The sequence below is a fragment of the Pleurodeles waltl genome, chromosome 10 (assembly GCF_031143425.1).
Source record: "Pleurodeles waltl isolate 20211129_DDA chromosome 10, aPleWal1.hap1.20221129, whole genome shotgun sequence".
In the NCBI taxonomy this organism is placed as follows: Eukaryota; Metazoa; Chordata; class Amphibia; order Caudata; family Salamandridae; genus Pleurodeles; species Pleurodeles waltl.
This window is the reverse complement of record NC_090449.1, coordinates 148,789,681-148,813,098: the sequence shown is the minus strand read 5'-3', so window position 1 is coordinate 148,813,098 and position 23,418 is coordinate 148,789,681. Positions and strand designations below refer to the sequence as shown.

The 23,418-nt window shown below is 43.6% G+C and overlaps 1 protein-coding gene across 6 annotated transcripts in view; it reads right to left on the bottom strand.

The window, feature by feature from the left end:
- The window catches only part of MPRIP (myosin phosphatase Rho interacting protein), a 754,399-nt gene that overhangs the window by 548,681 nt on the left and 182,300 nt on the right, over positions 1 to 23,418 (bottom strand). For all 6 annotated transcript variants that reach the window (XM_069210054.1, XM_069210057.1, XM_069210056.1 and 3 more), the window contains exon 4: positions 2,472 to 2,623. In XM_069210054.1, coding sequence (XP_069066155.1) covers positions 2,472 to 2,623 — 152 coding nt within the window. The remainder of the gene's footprint in view (positions 1 to 2,471; positions 2,624 to 23,418) is intronic.

Sequence of the window (23,418 nt, the reverse complement as noted above, 5' to 3'; positions counted from 1 at the left end):
CTTTTGTTTCACACGTTTGCTCCATTTCTTCTTAGTTGTGTTTTCATTTTCTCGTTCTTTCTTTCCCTTCTTTCTTTCATTTCTTTGTGATCCTTCTCTTTCTTCCGTTTCTCTGTTGAATTCCTTTCACTTCTCTTTTCCCATCTACTCTCTCTCCTGAGGCCTCGTTATCAATGGAGCAGCAGGTGCAGTGGCACCAGGTCCCGGAGACCTATGGACCTCACTCAACTCTAATTACTGCTACCAAAATTGCAGTCAACTATTTTCCTTTCTTACTCCAGGGCCCATGACACCGTTACTGCGCCATTTGTCCTCTCCACCTTTACTCCTGACTCCCTCTTTCCTTTCACCCTCCAATCCATCCCAAATTATATTTTTTATGGTGTTTTGAGTATTACACTCTACTGCCAAAAGTTTATTTCTGATTAAGATTTATATGATAATTGTATATGTTTTAAGACAGAGGAAGAAGGTAAAGCTTTAATTAAATGCTGGGCCACTAGAATTGTATGGCAGGAAAAGATGAAAGTATGAGGCAGTGTTGACCAATTTCATGTGGCAAGAAAAATCCAGTTATGGATTTACAATGCCAACAGCCCTAACTGAAGAAAATGTAAGACCCATTGCATTACAAATGCTTGTTTTTATTAAACTCTGCAGATTATGCAGCAGATAGTTGATTATGTGGCAAAAACAGCAAATCTATAATTATTTGAAAAACACCATTGCCACACAATTGCAGGATTCCAGTGGCCTAGCCCTAACATTGCTACGACTAGCACTTGTGAGGTTTATGCAAATGACCCCCCCCCCCCCCCAATCTTTTTTGCAGAAAATATTTGTTACAAGTTTAATTCAATACACAGACTAGGTAAATGTACAGGCAGGCTGTGTGTTGGAAGAGAGTTCTAGTGAAACAACTAACACCCCATGAGAAAACATGAGCTGCTCCATAGGTAACCAACACTTACCACTGCAAAAGAGGAGGGTATCTTATTAATGTGGTCCCATTCTTATCCTCAGCTCAGACACCCTCCTGCTCCAATGACGTAATCTTAGGAGACGGCACACACTGCCTGGTCCAAGGGTGCAACACTATTTTCACTCTATTGTTCCATGGCCAAGGAGGCCAGTTGCATCTCATCCGGCATTCTAGTCCCCTGTCATCCTGCTATTGTCCATGCTTAATAAGGTACGGTTACTACTACAGATCAATGATCCTTTGTAGGTGAATCCTTCCCTCCTTTATGTACCTTGGCTCCAGAGTAATGCTCTAGGTGACGAACTCAGTGCATATCTATGTACACTCCATTGTTAGACTTGGTACCAGTGTTGCAACGTTTAATTGTTATTATTTTTTTTTAACCATTGAGTAAAACCATCTCAGGCATCATTTGTAATGTCCTGATGATCCTGATATTTTTATAAGATCTAAATATTGTTGACTCTTGCGCACTGACACTAGAATGTGTATACAGTAATTAACATAAGAGCAGAAATGCTGCTGTATATTTATCTATAACTAACTACCACACTGTGATTTATATCACACATTATTGCCTGAATTTATGAGATTTCTGTCTTTTGTGCCTCTTTGTTTCTACCCACCATTTGATGACTATGTTGTAAATAAAATTTATTTTATCTGGTTTCATTGACGTCGTCCCTGGTCCCGACTGTTGCTTTAAGTGCACTTCAAAATAATTATGTAGCCATGGTCACTATGTATCCATGGTATTTCCCTTGTATTTTTGAAAAATAAAGCCATAAACAAAGCCAATAGGTCCCAAAGGTGAGAAATATTGGCTTTGCAGTGTTTGTTCAACAAGCAGTATCTAGCTAGTAATTAAAAGCTAGACTCCTAGACTCTACACCCTAGAACAAACTGAACAAACACTAAAATGGATGAAAATGCGGTCAAGACCAGACTGCAAAGGAGAAGTGATCCAATAGGCTCTATCTATGTAACACTTGCTCAAACGAAAGCACAGGAACATGGGGTCATTGAAAGTGTGCCTTGCCGTCTAAGGCATAGCAACTTCGCATCAATCAGGTTTTACAACACTGAGAAACATTTGTGGATTAAGACTCACAAGGAATATCACCAAAGATTTCAAATTGAATGCAAGACAACTGATGAAAACCAATCAGGAAATAGAATCCATACCAAGAAGCTAATTAGCACGCAAAGGGCAACACTGAATTGCGGGGCATCTTTAGCATGCACGCAGACAGCTTAATACATTTGTCAAGTTCCATCTGTAAAGGAGACAACGTATCACTTACTAATGTATGCAGGGTGTGAGTATCACTGGCCATTAATATGTGATATTATAAATAACAGTGAATGTTCTCAAATCTGCCAACGAAGGCAGGTTGGTAATTGTAAGTGATGAATAGTTTTACTATGGGCCTGACACATCAGTGCTACACAAGCCACCCACAGACACCTTCTTGAATCATCCACTCACCCGTTGATTATTTCTTTGTTTTCAGCTCTGATAAAGTGCTCCTTCTCAGCGGTCATGATGCACAGGGAAAATTTTTGGCCCGTCCTGCCTTCCCCATCCACCACATCTGTGCACTGGTTCATGTTGATGGTGCCTTGAGGAAGGGTCGTGGGCTGGAATGAGAAAGCAGTGGTAAGTTTTTAGAAAAGTGAACTAAAAAAAAAAAAAAAAAAAACTTTCATGCAGCAATAAGATCTGAAAGGCATCTACATGCAAGTACACACATCCATCAAAAAAAGGAGCACGTCTGGCTTGTGTACTGAAACGTTTTTTAATCATATCACTTTATCACGCATCAATGCAATTGAGTTCTTAACATTAATTTTCGTTTGCAGCCAAACACTCCAAGGGCAAAAGGCAACCACACTACAAACCATTTAAATATTTAAACGTGTGTATTCAAAGCAATGACCAATCTATTACCCCGATTATTCCATCCACTGCTTTCCCCAATCAAGAACATCAGACTAACAAAAGATTCACGTGGTCACCAGAGAAACATTTCGTGCTTAAGGTGCCTAATATTAGCAAACCCATATGTACACACCTCGTTATTTATTGCTTTGAAAATTCTAACTCGAGTTTGCAGGTAAAATAAAATATCTGTCCTCGGCTAATTGACTGTTTCATTTCAAGGGACAAAGACCTCGACATTGAAAATCGCTGTATAAACTCCTCTCGCTGGAGCAGCGGATACCGGACTGTGGCTGGCAGCCAGGCCTCGAGTCCAGGCTCCATCATTTCTTCCCCATCAGAGTTAATGAAATGGTGATATTTGCCGTTATCTCCGCCTGCCAGACTACAATCCCCTAATGAATCCTCCCCGACAGGGCCTCTTAGAAGCCGACAATGGATTTACGGGAACCGGCCAATGAGACAGGCCTTTAACGCAGCGACGGGAGTCCCGGTCCTCAACCGCCGTCTCACAGGTCATCTCTGAAACCCTACTCTAGTGGGGTTCTCTCGCGGTGCTTCCGCACTCAAAACAAACAGAGCATGCAGCATTAAAATGAAAAAGTATTCAAAGAAAACAAAAAAAATGTATTCTTGCTCAAACCAAGTCACACAAATATAGAAAGGGACAAAAATACGTCTGAAAGGACGAGTTCCAAATGTAAACCTAGAGACAATTATTCACTTCCTTAACGCTGCCTTCAACAGGGAAATGAGGCCTCACTGTGTGACATATCTACTTCATTTGCCTTCACTTTATTAAGTCTTTCATAAGCAAAACTTTTACATGCACTTAACTCGCAAGAATGAGGGTCTTTGGAGCCTGATTTACAAAGCTTTCTTCCATGCGTATCCGTGGTTTACTCCTGAAAATTCAGCAGTAAGCATCACTGTGTAGGAGGAGAAAAGCTTTGCCAATCGAGTCCTTGCTTCTAGGCAGAGTTTCTTCAATGGTTTCAGCACTTTCACCTCATGCAATGTTCCAGTCACACTGAAACGTTGGTGAACTTGACAGAAAACATAACGTTTATAACCACAAATGAATGTGGAATATATTTATGTCACAAAACTCCGACACTTTGCCACAGCTGAATGGATAGGCTTTAAATAAATCGCTGACATAAATATCTCCAGCCTCCCTTAACTTAGTAAACTAGAAACGCTATTCACTACGTTTATCCCCAATAGGTTGCAAAACCTGTATTAACATCACACAATTAGGAGTGGGCTGGGAACGTAATAGATTAGTTGCCTAGTAATGCCTACAATTATTCATTTGATGATTAAGTGATCTACAAAATGCATTTGTCTATTCACGGGGGGCCACTCTACGTACCCAAATATTTTAACTGAGCTGGGTGGGCGAGAAGCAATTTGTTTTCCCGTCATGCCTTTTGTCTTCTGGGGACTCCCACTAAATCACTGCTGGAAGCGGGTGACCCCAGCCTAAGCAATTTATAAGATTTGAACCTCAAAACAATACACACAATTAAAAAAAACATCTATAGATTGAACAAATACACAAATGACATTTTATTTACTTCACCAAACAAATTTGAAATTTTATTGGGAAGGTCTGAGGTTTTCAAAATGTGGTTTTATTTCTAAAAGATGAAGAATATGCTACACTTTGACATATTACTTTGTCTTGTTTGTGTTTAATGCTCTCATTTTGTCCTCGCATACCAGTGCTTCACTTGAGCCCATCAATTGTTTCTGCTAAATTCTATTTACAGTATTTGCACTGCTTCCAAAACCATGCGGAGGATGCCAACTTAATTTCTGGCCCTGAGCTTCAAAATCCTTCACATTTAGAGAAGGTTTTAATATTTGTAATTTTACATTTTGTTTTTTTATGTATATATGTTTTATTACTTTTCTATTATTTAGTTTTGTAAGCAGTCAAGGACACCCTGAGTAGGAACTGGGCTACCCCCGAGGGTCAGCAGACCACAGGATAAGAAACTGCTATTGACCCTTAACACAGCTTTGCCATTTCCTAACCCATGATATGGATCCTCTCCCGCCAATGAATTGATTTGCACAATAGATTCCCCACCAAATAGAACCCTTCAAAATACTTTTCCATGTGCCTCTACATAGCAGTTTAACTGTCTCCCATGCTTCCCAAATGCAATAAAAAACCAGCATCAACTTCTACTGGGAGGAATAATCGCCATTCCCTCTAATCTACAGCATGCTGCTAATGAGACACTGCATAATTAGAAATCCTATGATCACCAACACTAGCAGGGCCACTCTGAAGCTCTCACTGGATAACATCAAAGAGGTAACAGGCTGGAGCCACTGGACATCAAGTCATACCTGGTACCATCAGATTACAGGTCTGCCCACACGTGGCCAGGCATACATGACCCATGCAACAATTTTGTCAAACCCCTGAACTGGGAGTGTACTCTGAGGCACTGAAAGATACCCGAAAAAAACATGCACAACCAGCCATATAAGTCTCCAGGGTTGACGGTTAGTGTTGGGCATGTCGGACTAACAGATACCTGAGAGAAGTGAGCACCAGCATCAGTTATGTCAGACTTGTGAAGTTGCTGTTAGCTCCCCCAAACCCTAGCCACAGAGAGATAGCAGAGAGACCCAGGAACCTCAGTTATGTCAGACTTAAGGGCTTCCTGTGCACAGTCAAGCTAATTAGACCAAAGCACCAGTCAGCCGATCAGACTCCGAGGTTTTATGAGGCAAATGAGAGCCATATATTGTTCTGTGCAATAGGCCTGCATAGAAGGAGACTCACTGTAATCCCACAAAGACTGCTCACACGAGAAAAATCATGGAACCAGAAACACCAGGCCACCCTAATTCCATTAGAGATGCAGGCCCCTCACACTGCCCTCTTCCAAAGTGCATTTGTTTTAACTTTTTTCATAGTAGCTTTTCCCCTCCCTTACTTCATCATGCATGAAGCTACCCTGTACTTAATAAATGTCATCTTCAGATCATAGCCCTTTTTCTGGTTTCCCTTCACCAGTTTAGATGTCCCATTTTATTCCTTAGATTTATTAAACCTAAACGAGTCGAGCAGAACTCTTTCTTGCTGGTCATTCGCCGAGCTGCCAGTGGAAACACTTTTAATTTATATTATCACGAAGCCCTCAATGTATTGGAACGTTTTGCACGAATACGAGCTATGACAGTGTGCTTTTTGTACCTGGTGTGAATGCAACCAAGCCAATTTCTGCTCCTATACATAAGCATGCCTTATCAATCTAAATATATCGTAACATTAAAAACCCAGCTGAGTGAAGCAATGGCAAGCCCAAACAGAATTCCACCCTTTGATCTTCAGATTATCGCAATGCAGGACTCCTTCTGCCTCTGGTTCCTCACCCTTTGCCTCAAAGCTGGCTGCCTTTCCTTTGCTGGTGGGGATCACCAGGTAAAACAGGAGGCCCAGGCTGAGAGAAGTCTACTTCCACGGCTCTCCCCCACTGCTGAAGGACTAGCGGGCCAGCCATGTGAGGTAAGGAAGGGTTCACATGAGGGAGGAACGCCACTGCTCCGAGTAAGTCACCGGCTGCTCTCCCGTCTCCCTTTCCATTAATTCACATCACTCCCCACGCATGGCCACCCACGCTCGCAGCAGACTCTGAAGGAAGCTGATTAAGAGAGCCAAGAAGATTGCCTTTGCGTGTTTAACTCTGTGGATCCCATGGTCACTTTATCAGCTCCACCTCCTAACTTGTATTTTTGATTCACTAAGAGTGAGCCGAACTTGTGCTCTAAATTACTGGGATCTACCTAGGCTGGTCAAGTATTCATGGACATGCCTATGCCAGACCCAGTATTTATTACCTTACGGCTACGCATTACATGGAGTGGGTCTTACTCAGATTTATATGATGTTTTTAATCCAACTTGCATCACCCTGCTGCAGTTCTGGGAGTGTGGAAGCATAATGAAAACATGTATTGGCGAAGCCAATAGGTCTTGCTTGTGTGAGAGCTAGTGGCTTTTTCAATGTCTTTTATCCATGATGTACAGCAGCGTGGCTGCTGTTCAGTATTGCTAAACGTTAGTGGCGTAGAGGAGAGTGGAATAAACTGGAGAAGCAGAGAGTAGCATAGTTTAGAGTGGAGTGGCAGAGGGTAGAGTGGAGTGGTAGAGTAGAGTTTCAGAGTAGAGTAGAATGGAGAGGCATAAAGTGGAGAGGCGGAGAGTGGAGAGGCATAGACCAGAGTAGTGTAGAGTGCCACAAAGAAGCAGAATACAGTGGCGTAGAGTAGAACAGTTGTGGTTGTAAGTAATTAAAGCATCAATAGAAGTGCAGATAGGGTAAAAGCAACATAAATAAGAAGATGTATGCCGGAAGTAAAATTAGGAATGGCACATTGCACGTCCAGGAATAATAAAAAAATGCTTATAAAATAGAATATATATATATATATATATATATATATATATATATATATATATATATATATGGCGTTGCAAAAAGATAAGGAAGAATAAGGACAAGGAAGAATAAATGTACGTGGTCCCTGCTCCATAGAGGAGCTAACACAAGTAGGAAGCGAAGCCTACGGGTGCCAGGCAACTGTAAGATTGCAAATGAGTGTGACAACAAAAACAACTAATGGTATGTGGTGAGCTGGTTTTAAGCACGCTGAATTATAAACAATACATCTTGCAGCAAACGGACCATGCGCTGTGTGTTGGCGAGACCTAAAGCAGGGAACTGGATCTGGAAAATTGCTGAACTGGGATAACAATAGGTGAAAAAGAGGGATAGAGGTCTAAAGAAAGGTAAAATATCTAGATATCTGAGGATGTGAAGTAGGGACAGGTTGAGTTAAGTTGGGAAAGGGCAAATGAGGATGCTTTTACTTGATCAAGACAATTCTACCATGATAAACCTGTGCCTATGTTCCATTACAGGATGCACCTACCTCTCTAATAGGGAACAAATTAATAAATTAGCTTTGCTAGGAATAACTACTTAGATTTGGTCTACTCAACAGGCAGACTTCACCAGAGATCATCATCATCTAACAATCTTACCAGATGCACCATATTCTTCATTGGATCCCCCTTGAAGTGGCACTCTCGTCACCTGCCATTCACTTGATTTCTGAGCCCAAATCCCTCCTACTGAACTCTTTCTTAATACCTCTCAGGTCAGTAGCTAAACAAACATTAGCAAAGCCAACAAGCCTGGGTTTTAATGTGTCAGCATATGCAACATAAGCCTATACATATCAGACAAACATAAGAAACTGAAGTCTGCTGCTGGTTTCTGTTACTATATCAAATAAAACGCTGGATAGCATGGGAGCCTCCACTGAAGTCTTTCTTTAGTTTATATACCTGAAAAGAAATGATGTAATATAATTAGGGCTCTCGGTTTTATGGTATTTTTTTTTTTTTTTGTTTTTTTTTTACACATTTCTGTCCGTTTTCATCCATAATTATTTTTTGGCCATTTTTTATGTATTTGTCCATATTTATTTTGTGTTTTGTGAGTAAATGAAGGAGTAGCTCATATTTTTCCACATTTATTTAACCAATAAATGTGCACTCCTACTTTGATACCTGTCCGATTGTAGCACAGTTAGCAGCCAAATATAATAGAACTATAAAGCCAGGTGATAATATTTGCATAATAGCACAAATATATGTCAATATATACTGCTATTTAAGGAAATGTACTATGTTATTAACTGCATATACTCTGAATCAGCACAGCCATTGGCAGGGAAGTCATGAACAACAACAAAGAGTCAATAAGAAGGTGCTCCATCTGGAAAAACTAAATGCCTTGTGAACATTTTTATAATGTTTGAAACACTAATAAAAAGATTTCTGGAAAAAGAAGGTGCTCCGTTTTGTGGTCATTTTTCCACTTTTAAGGTACAGACTGGAAACACAATGTTTTCTGTATGTATTTATCTGTAAAAATAAGTAAAAACAGAACACTGGGAGCCTTAAATATAATGTAGTCTCCCTTGCCAGCCGGCATTCTTTTGACAGAATCAAAAAGAGGACTTTATTTAAGGCAAAAGAGTTTTTAATAGAGATGGACATGCATTTCTAGTCATAAAAAAGAACCCAAACATGGTGCACTAAAAAGCAACTAAGAGGAAAGGCAGTCGAGAGAAAAAGGAGCACACATGGGACGCATAGTGGAATGAAGGAATAAGGAGAGGTGGAAGACATGAAAAAGAGTGAAACACGCAGTAAAGAGGGGGTGTAGGGGAGCACTCAAGCTATGACTGTCTTGGGACAAATGCTGTGCTCGACATGCAGGTCTGCCGGCGCTTATCTTCCAGTTTGCAGAGAAGGATTGCCATCTACACTACAGGCCAATTCCCTGGTTCAGTTCTCCTGGTATGGGGCTAAGCTACCCTCTTAGTTTGGGCAAAGGTAGATGGTCCATTCCCTATGCTGTCAATATAGGGTTAGTGATAGGTCGGAGTATCTAGAAAATATTTGCCAAGGGTGGACTGTTTATTCTTTTCCCACGTTCATAATGCTAGTAACGTTGCTTTGTTTCATCTGATGTTGCTTTGTTTTATCTGCCAAATCATCACAGCTCATTCTCCCTATGCCAGAATCCGAGTGTTTGAATAAATGCATTGAAAACTTCGATCTCTTTTGTGTTTCGCCTGGGCATGCATGAGTAAGTCAACAAAAGGGTAAGATCTGTTTCCAAGATTCTCGAGGGGATCAGATTGTCATCTTCAGGTTGCCATAATCACCTCCATCCCAGTAAGTTTAGGGGTTTGGATAAGGCACTATGAGTTAGCCAGGAACTGGGCACAGCTTCTGATGGTGTGGGCGGACACAGTCCCCACTTACTGAAGTTCTGCTGTCCCAATATGCAGTCCTGTTATTTTAAAAGAAACCGAATAACAACCTCTATGCATGGATCAAGAAAAAGTTCACCAAAATGGTGCAGACCATTCAGAACACGGGCCATAGTCACTCCCAACCTCCCATGCCACATTCACATACAACAACCTAAAGGAGCTCTACTAACTAATACACAAGCGTGCACATTTCAAACTCCTCACCCACACTTTCAAGGCACTACATACCACTATACCAGCATACTCAACAATTGGATCTGCTTTCACAAACCTTCAAAACATCTCTGCTTCTGTGGATTCCTACCTGCAGATATCCCACGCATACAGAAAAACAGATACGGCAGTCGAGCCTTCTCATACATCACTCCTAATGCATGGAACAACCTGCCACTACACATAAGAGCATCCTCCTCACTCCTTGAATTCCGCAGAAAGCTGATGACCTGACTTTTCAAAGAGGCCCACTTGACCCTACGTTTGGCTAAACTCACACCTGCTGAGTGCTAGCATACCGCAGCAGGTGATCGTGTTCTTTACAAATGTCCAAAACAGCCAGAGTAAAACTCCTCTCCTTGGAGCCAAAGACCACTCTGTGCATACTTTACTCTTACAGGTTGGGAGGACAAACTTCATCCTAGCGTCACAGGGCAGATGCATTTTCCTGAACAACTCAAAGTTTTTCCCTTCTCCAGGACCGTGGCTACGGCCGTTATGGGTCTTGGTGAGGTCGTGTTGGTGGGATGTGTGCGTGTGGTTTCAACCACTGGCCCTCTTATCCGCAGTTTGCAAACTGCCTTCTACAGGTTAAGACAAAAGACGGCTTGAACGTGCTATGCATCAAAGAATAGTACATTTTTTTAAAAATGAAACAAAAATCAGGGCACAGCAGAACCCAAGTACTGCGCACAGTGGTGTTGCGGCATACCAAGGCACTGAACTGAAGTTGGGACCATGGCACGGATTTCCACAGCAACGGCTGCTCCCGTGTGAAAAACATCTCTTCACCGAGAACCCAACCAAGAGTGCTCGATGCAGGATGGATGCTGAAGCCTGCGGTAGGGGAGGCGTTTATCATCGCACAAGACAATAATCGTGTCTTTGCGCTTGATAGGAGATGAAAGGAGGCTGGGGAGCAGGGGTCACGTGACAGGGCCTGTTGTGTGGGCGCTGAAAGAAGGGCTCAGCCCGGGAGCTCGCTGAAGTGGCGCGAGCTGGTGGCACTGGAGACGATGAAGCGAGGCAGACAGGGGGCGTTATCGCCTGTCGTGCCTGAAGGAAACCAGGCTCGCCTCCAACCGACCCTGCGAAACACCCCTTCTAGTTTACACGACGAATGTCGGCGTGATAGGATCCGGAATCCTCGGGTACAGCCGGGGGAGTTAGAAAGTAAGAGAGAACACTTAAATATACGTTTCGTTAATACTTGACAAGCAAACTGCCATTCAGGTCTGCACAGAACTCCAGTTTCCAAAATAACGCCCTGCTCCCGAAAACTTCTGGTCAAGGCCCCACAAAATGTAAAATACGCTGGGCAGATATACACGCCCTGATGTGTGCAAGGGTTGTACGTTACTCCCTGATAGAACTCCACTGTTTCATATAGGAGGGTATTATTATTACTGGGGGATACAGCAGTTATTATGTGTTGATGCGTGTGTAGTTCAGGCTTTGACCCCCCTGGTCGCAGAGACATGGGAGGTAGGCACTGTGGGCTTTTCAGAGGGCTGCAGACTGCACTTTGACTGTAGAGGCTGTGCAATGTATGGAGACATATCTGGTCTGCAGTAGAAAAGTGTGGGAGAAAGCATTCACAACTGGTAGGCGGGGATAACTTAACCCAACTCCTAAAACGTTGCATTGTCACGCAAACTAAGCAGGATTTTGCTCGAACTCGCCTGGAAAAACTTAAGGCCCCACAAATGGCATCTAGTCGGACCGGATATAATACTCGGAAAGCTAGCGGTCCACAGGCGGTGTAAAAACCGCACCAGAGAGGCAGCCTCAGAATCTCGGCTGGTTGCCAGTGTTATGCAGCAAATTAGTTCAGAGAAAGCAGAAGGCTTATGTAAACAGACTATCGACACTCTTCGCAAATTTAACATGCAAACATCGTTCAACTAGACTTCAGGGTAGCAGACGCCAGGGGAGAGCAGGTCATTTTCTACAGGACAAATGCCTTGGTATCACCCTGAAACATCTAATGCTTGGAAATATCAATCGGATAATTAAAAATGGATATGTGATAGATTACGGGTATGGGTTGTAATAACATATGAATTTCAGTGTTCCTGCCAAATTCAAATAGGGCGGAACATAGCATGTCTAAGGTAAGAAAACAAATCCTGAAAAACGATTTACTGAGGCATTAAAGTACTCTGACACTAACCAGTGATTCGATATAAATCCTGTTTTGATTGACATTTCAAGCTTTCCCAGACAAGTGCAAGCAGATGTTCCAGATTTTACTTGTAAATGTCCGACATGCAACTTTGGGAATACCTGGTCTCTGCTCAGTGACGATGATACAAACTCAGGAGATATGTCATGTCCCAATGATCACTGTATGACAGGCACAAAGACATCCTTGTTCTTTACCCAGCAAGATGAGAATACATTCATCAGCCTTTTATTGTGTGATCTTAACCAAGTACTGCCACAAGTAACACCCCGCCGATGACAAAAGCAGCCCTATCACTTCCAATGTGTATCACTTTCATCTCTATGCCAGCTCCTAGGTATTCAAAAATCACACAGTACAACTTCTGCCTTTGAAACTCTAATGCCCAGGCATTTGTGAAGTCCAAATTGGGTCCACAGCCATACACTTTTTCAACGAGTGAGATATGGAATTTGAAAGTACGCTTGCTCATTCAACTTTAACCAACACACATATCATCAGGATTTGGTATATTGTAACACAGATATAAACTAAACACCGGTGTGTTCGCCCCTTTCTTAACAAATAATTAGGTATCCCGGTAATGAGCCTTTCTTCATAGTTCAGGAACACAACAGGAAGGAGGATTTGTGGGGATTAAATGAATACCCTTTGCTGATGAGGGCAATCGCTAATTACTTTTAAAAATCTGGTTTGCCTGCTAAGTCAAAGAACATGCAACTCAAGAAGACCCCAGAAATATTTTTTAAAATTTAGTTGACAACTTCATAACTTGCCTAAAGAATTTAGACAGGGACCCATAAATTACAGCTGACCCCCTTTTTTGTATCTAAACAGCATGGTCTCAGCATTGGCTTCATGACATTGGAGCCACCCTGAAATCCTCTTAAAACCAATTTCTTACAGGTAGCTACTTAGATAGATACAAGATGGGCTTGTTCCATTGGCTTTTTATTAGAATCTTTGTATAATCCACATAGGTTTGAACATACTGATTCCAATGCCGATGACTGTAAGCAACGTTTTCACACAAACGTTTAAAAAGGTGGTCCTTGACTCACTTTCTATAACGAGTATAGAGGAAAGCTTCCCAGTTTGTCAGCAGGGGTTGCTAGTCACAAGAGTAAAGAAAGTTAAAAGGAGATGGGATCTGGGAACGAGGAGTGGAGAGATGCTTAACAGTGACATTTCCAAATCAGATATAGCTCCATACTCGGGCAAAGATGTCAAATATTACAGAATGCGAATGGGCCGACATAGTAACCCATCAAACCAGCATAGATGAATGTTTATAAACAAGAAATTAAAGTCTTCCTTGAGCATCTGCAATGAGGCAAGGTTCAGGAGGCCCCCTTAAGGGGTCTGCTGTCAAATGGAAAGTTCGTTTTGTTCAAGAGTCTGGTAACTTTGGCTATGCATCCGGAGACGATAACAGTTAGAGTGGTAACTAAGAGTGCAAATATTTTATAGCTCACTGGATTTGTGCATCACAGAAATACAGCACACAGCACCAAAGTGCTGTGAGTCATTTTCAACCACCTACTGTGTCTTAGTGAACTTGCAGGTCAGTAATTCAACGATCTATTCATTCCACATTCATGAGGAACTTGTCACCTAGCCATCGTCCAACTTCACTTCAATTATTCGAGTAAAAGACCGTTGGGTTTTCGATTCATGTACCCAAGGAAACCAGAGAGAAAGATGGGAATTGCAAAAGTAACCGGGTGGGAGATTGTTTCACCTATGGGCTCTAGTTTTAATGACAATCTCTGAAACAGGCCTGGCTGACCAAGCAGTTTCCACTCGAAATAGATGAACATGTTACTGCTAGGACATTATTTCAAATTCCATCGCTATCTTTAGTAATCCATTCTTATCAATCTTGCGAGTTGTCATCAAGGTGTTGAGAGAAACTCTAAATAGGCAGTGTACATCTCTAAATTGATATTGTACATCTCTAAATGGACACTGTACCTCACATACCATCACGACTGCTACAAGACTTCCCTTGCAGAAAGTAGAAGAACCAAGGTTTGAATAAACAGGAATGTGAGCTATCCTCTCCTCAAGAGCGATGGTGGTGTTACATTATGAGGAGGGCCACTAAAATTATGTGACAGGGGAGGACAAAATTACAAGCAGTGATGAATAAATTATGAGGTAATAAGAGACAAATTATGCTGTGTAATGCAGCACATTTTGAAGCGAAATTACTTCAATATTTTGTCATTTTACAGGTGTTAGCATTGACTGGGAACAGGTTTTACCTCACGAACACCAAGAGAACACCTAAAGACAGCAAACAGCAACTGAAAAGTATCCTGTCTCTGCATCACAAAAGACTTGACATTGCAGTAGCACGCGAGAACGTTTTTAAGTAACTTTTCATTCATTTGAACTAGACACAAACTTCGTTTTTTGTGAAAATCTGCAAATTATGCAGAAGATAATGGAATAGGTGGCTACTGAGTCAAACCCATAATTGTGTTAAAGGTTCAGGGGAAGCAGAATCAAATAATTCCAGTGGCCCACTTTATGAGGCACTAAGAGGATGTGAACACTTAGAGTAGAGTAGAGGGGTCACTTCACATTTAAGGGGTCTGCATCTAGCATCCTTCATTAGTACGAAAATTGATCACAGTAAATTTGACTACCCGTCGAGCAAAAACACCTAAAGTCTGCCCTGATTTAAGTCCCGAAAAGCAAGCAAGTACAAAAATGAACCACACTTCCATTAGAGCTCTAGCAGTGTTTATTCTGGAAGGCAAATGGGTGAACCTAGGCTCCTGCTTAAAAGGTGTGATTTGTCATATGCACACACCCTAATCTGCTGACTGTTACCCAGTTTTGTTTCTCCAGTGCCTTGTCAAAGATGATCCGATGTATTTTTGATCAGCTGCCATTTAAAAAACCCGTGCCTTTACAAATAAGACTGCCCATATCTTTCCGATGTACTGAATTGGCGTGACCAACCTTTTTACAGCCACCTAATTGCAATCCCAGAAGGAGGGAACTAGAGTGACAGGCAACCGCCGTCACAAATAGTCTATATTCTATATTTCAAACTGAACTTCGTCAGCAGAATCATTCGGCTTGATTTTCAAAATCCTGCTGTAAGACCCACATGGATATAGTTATTATATATTGTTACCCCATTACTATGGCACTCGCAATCTTGCAGAACATCTTGATCTGTCCAATGAAAAGTTTCACTTACATCCGCAATCTTTAAATAAGACCAGGCTGATCGTGCTGCCAGATAGTACACCTGAAGGCCAGGGATTGTAAACTGACCAATTCTATACACTCTAATGAATAAATCATATTTTACTCTAAATAATTTACCCACGTAGAAAAAGAAGGAAAGACTACTTGTTTGTTAATGACTAGGTGGGTATACCACAGGAATGTTCTGAAACTATACACTGATAATTTTATACCTGACAATTCTGACCCTTATACTAACAGGCTTGTCTTTGACCTCACCTAGTCTGGTGTTCGCTTCAGGCAAGATGTTTGCTAAATTACATGTGCACTCCTTCCTGCCCTGCTGGTCATGATACATAAGACTAGGAAATGTAAATGTTTGCATTTATTTATTTATTTTCCCACCAGCACAAGGCTCAAAGCCTGCGAAGTCATCCTGCTTGAGGGGAAGATAAAAGTCTGTAGTGGAGATATATAATAGCAGTCCTGTCTTCTAACACACAGGAGTGAAAAGTGGAATAGTCAAAGGATGGCCTTTGTATGGGTGACCTAATGATCTGAATTGGTCAGAAATCATGCAGTTTATTAACTATCCTGACCGCCACTTTGGTATAGAGCAGCATATAAAAAAGAATGTGCCCAGCAAAGCCAGTCTCTCCAGAGACGTAAACAATAAATTCCAATATTCCAAAAGGAAAGCCTTCTGCATATCCAGAGAGGTCACAGCTCCTGGAACATAGGGATCCAGGTCACTAAACAGTGGCAATAGGTTGCAGAAATTGTGCTTCCTAGACCTGTCAAGCATTCCAGCATTTATCGCATGCAGTAGGATTTCCAAAGTACTCTGTTTCCTCCGTGACACGATGTTAGCAATTATTTTATTGAAACCCTGTAAAACAGAATTCAGATGTTATTCTTCCGTCTATAGGTGCCCCATAGTTGTAGGATCCTACTAAGATAAAGAGAACCTGTCTTGTTCCACAACTTCCATCTAGACCTCAAGAATCTCAGGTGCCTAAATTTCAACAAGGTCTTAAACAACTCCATGTTCACAACATCTGGCTTGAGGCTTTTCCAGCTGAGAGATTGCTCTTAAATGTGCAAATGGGTGTTCAGGCTTGTGGAAATATGCTAAACTTATGGATTTTAGGGACTCTAGTAGAATTCAGAAAGTGGATGTTTACCGTTATCTGGGACTCTGAACCATATATGTAATTATGAAAGGCCTCATGTTTTTTAGCAAGGCTGAGACTTGGTCTCACTTGATAATAATTAGGTGATTGTGCAAGTTGTAGAAGTATATTTTGTTATTTTAAATAAAAGCACGGAGATGTATAATTTCAAATGTTTCCATATGTGTTTTAACCATTCGCACGGTTCAGGGACTTCTTAGATCAAAGGTGAATTGTCCACTAAGGTTTCCTGGCCGAAGCAACAGCCAAAACAAGTGCGTCCGACCACTGTATTTACTGTACTGACCAGTAAAACGGCTGATTGGAATAACAGTCTGTGCAGAGACCTGTGGGTGGGTAACCCGCAGGTAACACATCTGAATCCCAGATAAGCCAACTAAGCCTTTTACTACTGCGAGGTAAATAAACCGATAATGGGAACACCTACTGTACACAGCACCATAGCACAGCAACCTCAGTGACCGCATGGGCCACCTAAACCACACTGTTTAATGATTTTATGTTCTTGCAGCTGACACTTCCTTAAATTCCTCTCCTCATTTTCCCCCGGCAGCAGATGATCTGCTCGGATGGCCATATTTACTTCCGAGGTTCTCTTTCCGTGGCACTAAAACCACCTTTGTGAGCGGTTGTAGGCTTTCCTTTTGCTACGGATTGCTTGGCAGATGCCGGACAAAACCTAGGTACCGAGGCCAATCACAACATCCGATTCACCCGGATCGGTTGCTGACTAACAGCTTTATATTTATTCATTAGGACACTGGCTTCCGCGCAATGACAGACACCATTCAAAAACTAAGTGCAGATTCGGGTACGGTCAACATATTCTGGGCCAAACTTTCAGGTTTTCAAAGGTCATTTTAATAATGTATGTGACGTTATAAAGCACTCGTCAGGGGTAGTAAGCGCTAAATAAATACTACACTGTACTAAAGCCGCAAGGCAGTTTCGTGGCGCCACAATGGCCAGTCAGGAACGGCTGTTATTTTGCAGTAAAGGAGGATGCCTTCTTCAAAAGGAATACAAGCACTACTGGGTGTCGGGTTTAATGACCACATTTAAGCATATTTACACAGAAAGGCACGTCCGCATGACGACGAGCCTTTCATCAGGGGTTACCTGAGGCGCTAGGCTGGCTCGCCACCTGGAAACGAGGGCGCCTAATACGGGCGGCGCCCCGTGCACCTCAGCCTGACAGCAGAGCAGGGGGCATGATTTATGGGCTAGGTTGTAAACCACCTGTTCGACCACCTCTTGCTTCTGGGATCTTGCACCACCCTGCAGCGCCACCGGCTGCCAGGAACCAATCAGAGCGGAGGAAGCAGAAGGTCGCTTTCCGTTTGTTAGCGCCTAGAAGAGACCCTTGTGCTTCACCGATGCAGAGGGCGCCAGGCTCCTGCGGAGCAGCACACAACGCCACAGAGGAACAGAGCACAGTAACAGACGTGGTGGAAAGGATAATTGTACACACTCTAATGTCTGGTTTTCACCACTTCTGTGTTGCATCTCAAATATATTTTAGGAAACATTATTCGTAACTGTACTCGAGTACAGTGCTTCGATGCCCCTGGGCCATGCCCATGCTATACAAAATAAAAAATGCAGTGCACGATTTGTGGCATGCACATTGATACATACATTAAGGGTACCAGGACAGACACCCGTAACGTTCAGAGGGTCAGGACAGTACAGTTTACATTGAGCTGTAGCTAATGTAGTGTACAGTGTGCACAACAGCATCCCAAAAGCTGGGTAAGTTGAGATCCATGAAGTCAAAAAGGGAGCGTGGTCAGTGAAGCCATATAGAGTGCCAAGAAGTTTGCGAAGTCACAACGAGAGCCAAGAATGTAATTTCACACCGAGAGCCAAGATCGTGAAGTTACAAAGTCTCATCGAGAGCCAAGTTTTTGAGGTCACACAAAGAGCCATGACTGTTACGTTATGCAGATTGTTAAGTTTGTGCAGTTTGCCATGACATACATCTACTGAAAACACACAGCGTTAAATAGATCCAAGGTTCAGAAATCCAAGTTTCTTAAGTCACAGTGAGCCAAAACAATAGTAAAAATATCTGATCAAACATTAAACTAATATAAACAAATAAGTTACTTACCTTCGGTAGCGCTTTTTCTGGTGGATACAGTAACTACCTGTGGATTCCTCACCTAAAGAATTCTCCCCTCGTGCCAGCCTTGACGGAAATTTCTTCTAGCTCTGCACGTCGACGATGACGTCACAATCACCCGACTCCAAGCGATGCCGTATGATGTCATCCAGGTAATAAGAAGCCCTCGTCGACGTGCAGACGTCAGTTATCACCATTTTTTACGTGCCATAGAGGCGAACAGGTTAAACCTAAAGAGTACATATTCATCCAGAATGAATGAAAGTAGAACGTTTATTATAAAACACATTATAAATAACAGTAATGAATGCTCAATACAAGAGAGAAATATATATATGTATATACTGTATAAACCAAGTACAAAATGTCCTCTAGAAATATCTTAATTTGCAAAGGAAATGTATATACAGTTATCACAACTATATACATAAATCAGCTATATACATATATACAAGACCAAGGATGCGCACCCAAAGAGTTCTCGGTTTGACCAGTCAGGCAACGGGGAGGCAGGTGGGACCGTGAGGAATCCACAGGTAGTTACTGTATCCACCAGAAAAAGCGCTACCGAAGGTAAGAAACTTATTCTTCTGATGGATACACGTACCTGTGGATTCCTCACCTAAAGAATAGAGTCCCCAAGCAGTATAACCTCCGGCGGTGGGTGCCCGAATGATCAAACCAAGAAATCTTGCAGCACCGAGCGAGCAAAATGGCCATCCCCCTAACCTCAGAATCCAAATAGTAATGCTTGGCAAAAGTATGGAGGGATGCCCAGATCGCTGCCCTGCAGATGTCAGCCACAGGAACACCTCTAGCCAAAGCCGATGAAGCTGCTTTGGCCCTGGTGGAATGGGCACGAAGCCCCACAGGTGGATCTCTCTTCGCCAAAAAATAGCAGATCTTAATACATAGATTGACCCACCTGGATAGCGTTCTCTTGTGGACCGCTGTACCTTTCCTCTTCCCCAGGTATCCAACGAAGAGCTGTTCATCCTGTCTGAACTCTCTCGTCCTGGCGACGTAGAAGCTCAGTGCTCTTCGTGGATCCAGCCGGTGGAGCCTCTCTTCCTCCTTGGACGGGTGAGGTGGAGGGTAAAAGGAAGAGAGAGTAATCGACTGCCCCAGGTGAAAGGGTGTAACAACCTTCGGAAGGAAAGCCACCTTGGTCCTCAACACCACTTTGTCCTTCAAGAAAGAAAGGTATGGGGGTTCTACAGTGAGAGCCTGAAGCTCGCTAACCCTTCTGGCAGATGTTATGGCCACCAGGAAAACAGTTTTGAATACTAGGAACCGTAAAGAACAAGAGTGCATTGGTTCAAACGGAGTCCCCATAAGAAACGTTAAAACTAAGTTAAGGTCCCACTGAGGCATAACGAATGGTGTAGGTGGAAACATATTAGTGAGCCCCTTTAGGAAATTTAAAACAATTGGTGATTTAAAGAAGGATGGTTGATCAGGAAGGCACAGAAAAGCAGATAGAGCAGACAAATAACCTTTGACAGTGGCAATCGCACAACCTTTCTGTGCCAGATGGAGTGCAAATGACAAAATGTCAGATAAACCAGCTTTTAATGGATCTAAACTGTTCTCTCCACACCAGCATGCAAATTTAGCCCAACGATTAGCATAGATTGACTTGGTGGAGTGTCGTCTGGCCGATAAAATAACTTCCACCACATCTGGAGGGAGAGAAAAGGAACTCAGATTGCCCCGTTCAATTTCCAGGCATGAAGATGCAGGATCTGGAGGTGGGGGTGTAGAATCTGCCCCTGCGACTGCGAGAGGAGGTCCACCCTGTAAGGGAGATGGAGCGGAGGGCACTGAGAGAGTTGGAGTAGGTCCGAATACCACACCCTTCTCGGCCAATCCGGAGCTATTAGGATGACTTGAGCTCGGTCTTGGCGGATCTTTCTGAGAACTCGAGGAATCAAGGGTATGGGGGGAAACGCGTAAAGCAACTGACCCTTCCAGGACATCTGAAACACGTCCCCCAAAGCTCCTTGCACCGGATACTGGAGGCTGCAAAACAGCGGGCACTGCGCATTCTCTTGAGTCGCAAACAGATCTATTTGTGGATATCCCCACATCCGGAAGATATACAGAACTAGATCTGGATGAAGACGCCACTCGTGGTCGACCGAGCTGCGTCGACTGAGAATGTCTGCACGCACGTTCAGGACTCCGGCCAAATGATGTGCAACCAAGCAGACCTTGTGCTCCTGAAGCCAGGACCAGAGACGAAGAGCTTCTCTGCAGAGAAGATACAACCCCACTCCTCCCTGTTTGTTTATATACCACATCGCGGTCGTGTTGCCCGTTAGAACTTGGATTGACTGACCGCAAATGGAAGGAAGGAGGGCCTTGAGAGCAAGACGTACTGCCCGCAACTCTAACAGATTGATGTGTAACCTCTGTTCCCCTTGATCTCCAGGTCCCCCAGATGAGCTCCCCACCCTAGAGTGGAAGCATCCGTTACCACTGTGGCCACTGGTGGTGGTAGCGAGAACGACCTTCCTTGAGACAGGTTGTCGACCGCTGCCCACCAATGAAGATCCACTGCAGTGTCTCTGGAGATCTTTATCGAGTCCTCGAGATCCCCTTTGTGCTGAAACCACTGCCTGCGGACGCACCACTGAAGAGCCCTCATGTGCCAGCGTGCATGAGTGACCAACAGTATGCAAGAAGCGAACAGACCGAGCAGACGAAGAATCTTGAGGACTGGAACTACCGCTCCATTTTGAAACAATGGAATCAACGCCTGAATGTCCTGGACCCGCTGGGGAGGAGGAAAGGCCCGATTCAATGTCGTGTCCAATACTGCCCCCATGAACAGGAGGCGTTGAGAGGGCTCCAGGTGAGATTTGGTACATTGACTAAAAAACCCTGGTCGTACAACAATTGAGTCGTCGACTGGAGATGGCACCGCACAAGCTCTGGAGTTTTGGCTTTGATCAACCAATCGTCCAGATAGGGAAACACAGCTATCCCTCTTCTTCTGAGCTCTGCTGCTACCACCGCCATTAACTTTGTGAAGACTCGAGGTGCTGAAGTAAGACCAAACGGGAGGACCGCAAACTGATAATGCTGCGATCCCACCACAAACCGGAGATACTTCCTGTGCGATTTGAGGATCGGAATATGAAAATACGCGTCCTGCAAATCGACCGACACCACCCAGTCTCCTTCGTTGAACGCCAAAAGAACCTGTGAGAGGGTCAGCATTTTGAATTTTTCCTGCTTGAGAAACCAATTCAAAATCCTCAAGTCCAAAATCGGTCTCAACCGACCATCCTTTTTGGGAATCAGGAAGTATCTTGAATAACAACCCTGACCCCTCACTTGCTCGGGAACGAACTCTATCGCACCTTTTGCCAATAGGGACAATACTTCCTGCTATAATAGGAGGAGATGGTCTTCTGAACAGAAGGATGGGCGGGGAGGGAAGGTAGGAGGGAATTCCCGAAAGGGAAGAGCGTACCCCTTCTTCACAATGTCGATGACCCAGGAGTCCGATGTTATAACCTCCCACATCGGAAGAAAATGGGCAAGTCTCCCCCCTACCGGAGACAAGTGGACAGGGAGTGGAGGAGGACTACGGCTGCTTTCCTTGCTGCACCCCTCCTGAGGAAGAGGCAGAGTGCTGCAAGGTGGCTCCTCTCGTACGGACTCTGCCCCTGCCCCTGAAGGATCTGTATGGCAGGGTAGAAGCAGATTGTTGTGGTCCTTGCAATCTTCTACGAAAGGAAGAACCACGCCCAAATCCTTTAAATCTCCGAAAACCTCTAAAGGAGGATGAGGCAGAAGAATGGAGTCCTAAAGATCTTGCAGTAGCTCTGCTCTCCTTAAAACGCTCCAGGGCAGAGTCAGCCTTTGTGCCGAAGAGCCTCTCTCCATCAAAGGGAAGATCAAGAAGTGTTGCCTGCACGTCCGACGAGAAGCCAGATGACCGTAGCCAAGAATGCCATCTAGAAACTATGGTCGTGCCCATAGCTCTAGCCACCGAGTCTGAAGTGTCCAATCCCGACTGGATCACCTGAGTCGCTGCCGCTAACAGCTGCAACATCTCCTGGGACAAATTAGGGTGGCCCTTCGCCTCTTCCATAAGGGCATGGATGTAACGCCCCAGTATGCAAGTCGCATTGGATGATTTTAAGGCCATACTGCAAGATGAAAAGGTCTTTTTTGCAGTATGGTCCATCTTCTTTGACTCCCGGTCCACAGGTTTCCCAGGAAACGAGCCAGGAGAGGATCTGGATGAACATGAGGCTTGCACCACTAGACTCTCCGGAGTTGGCTGTCTGGAGAGAAACACCGGATCACCAGGAGCCGCCCTATAGCGACGTGCCACCGCTCTGTTGACCGCAGCGGTGGACACAGGTTTCATCCATATGTCCTTAATGGGGTCCAGCAGTGCCTCACTGAAGGGCAAAAGAGGCTCAGCAGAAGCCGGGTGTAAAACCTCTGTTAGTAAATTTCTTTTGACTTCCGCAGTAGTAAGGGGAAGGTCTAAAAAGTCTGCAGCCTTCCGAATGACTGCGTGGAATGAAGCAGCTTCTTCAGTGATCTCTCCAGGGGAAGCTAGATCCCATTCCGGGGTAGTGTCCAAGCCACTGGCTGTATCCAGTCCCTGGAAGTCACCAGAGGGTTCCAAAACTTCACCTTCCTCCAGGTGTAGTCTTGCATAGCCTTC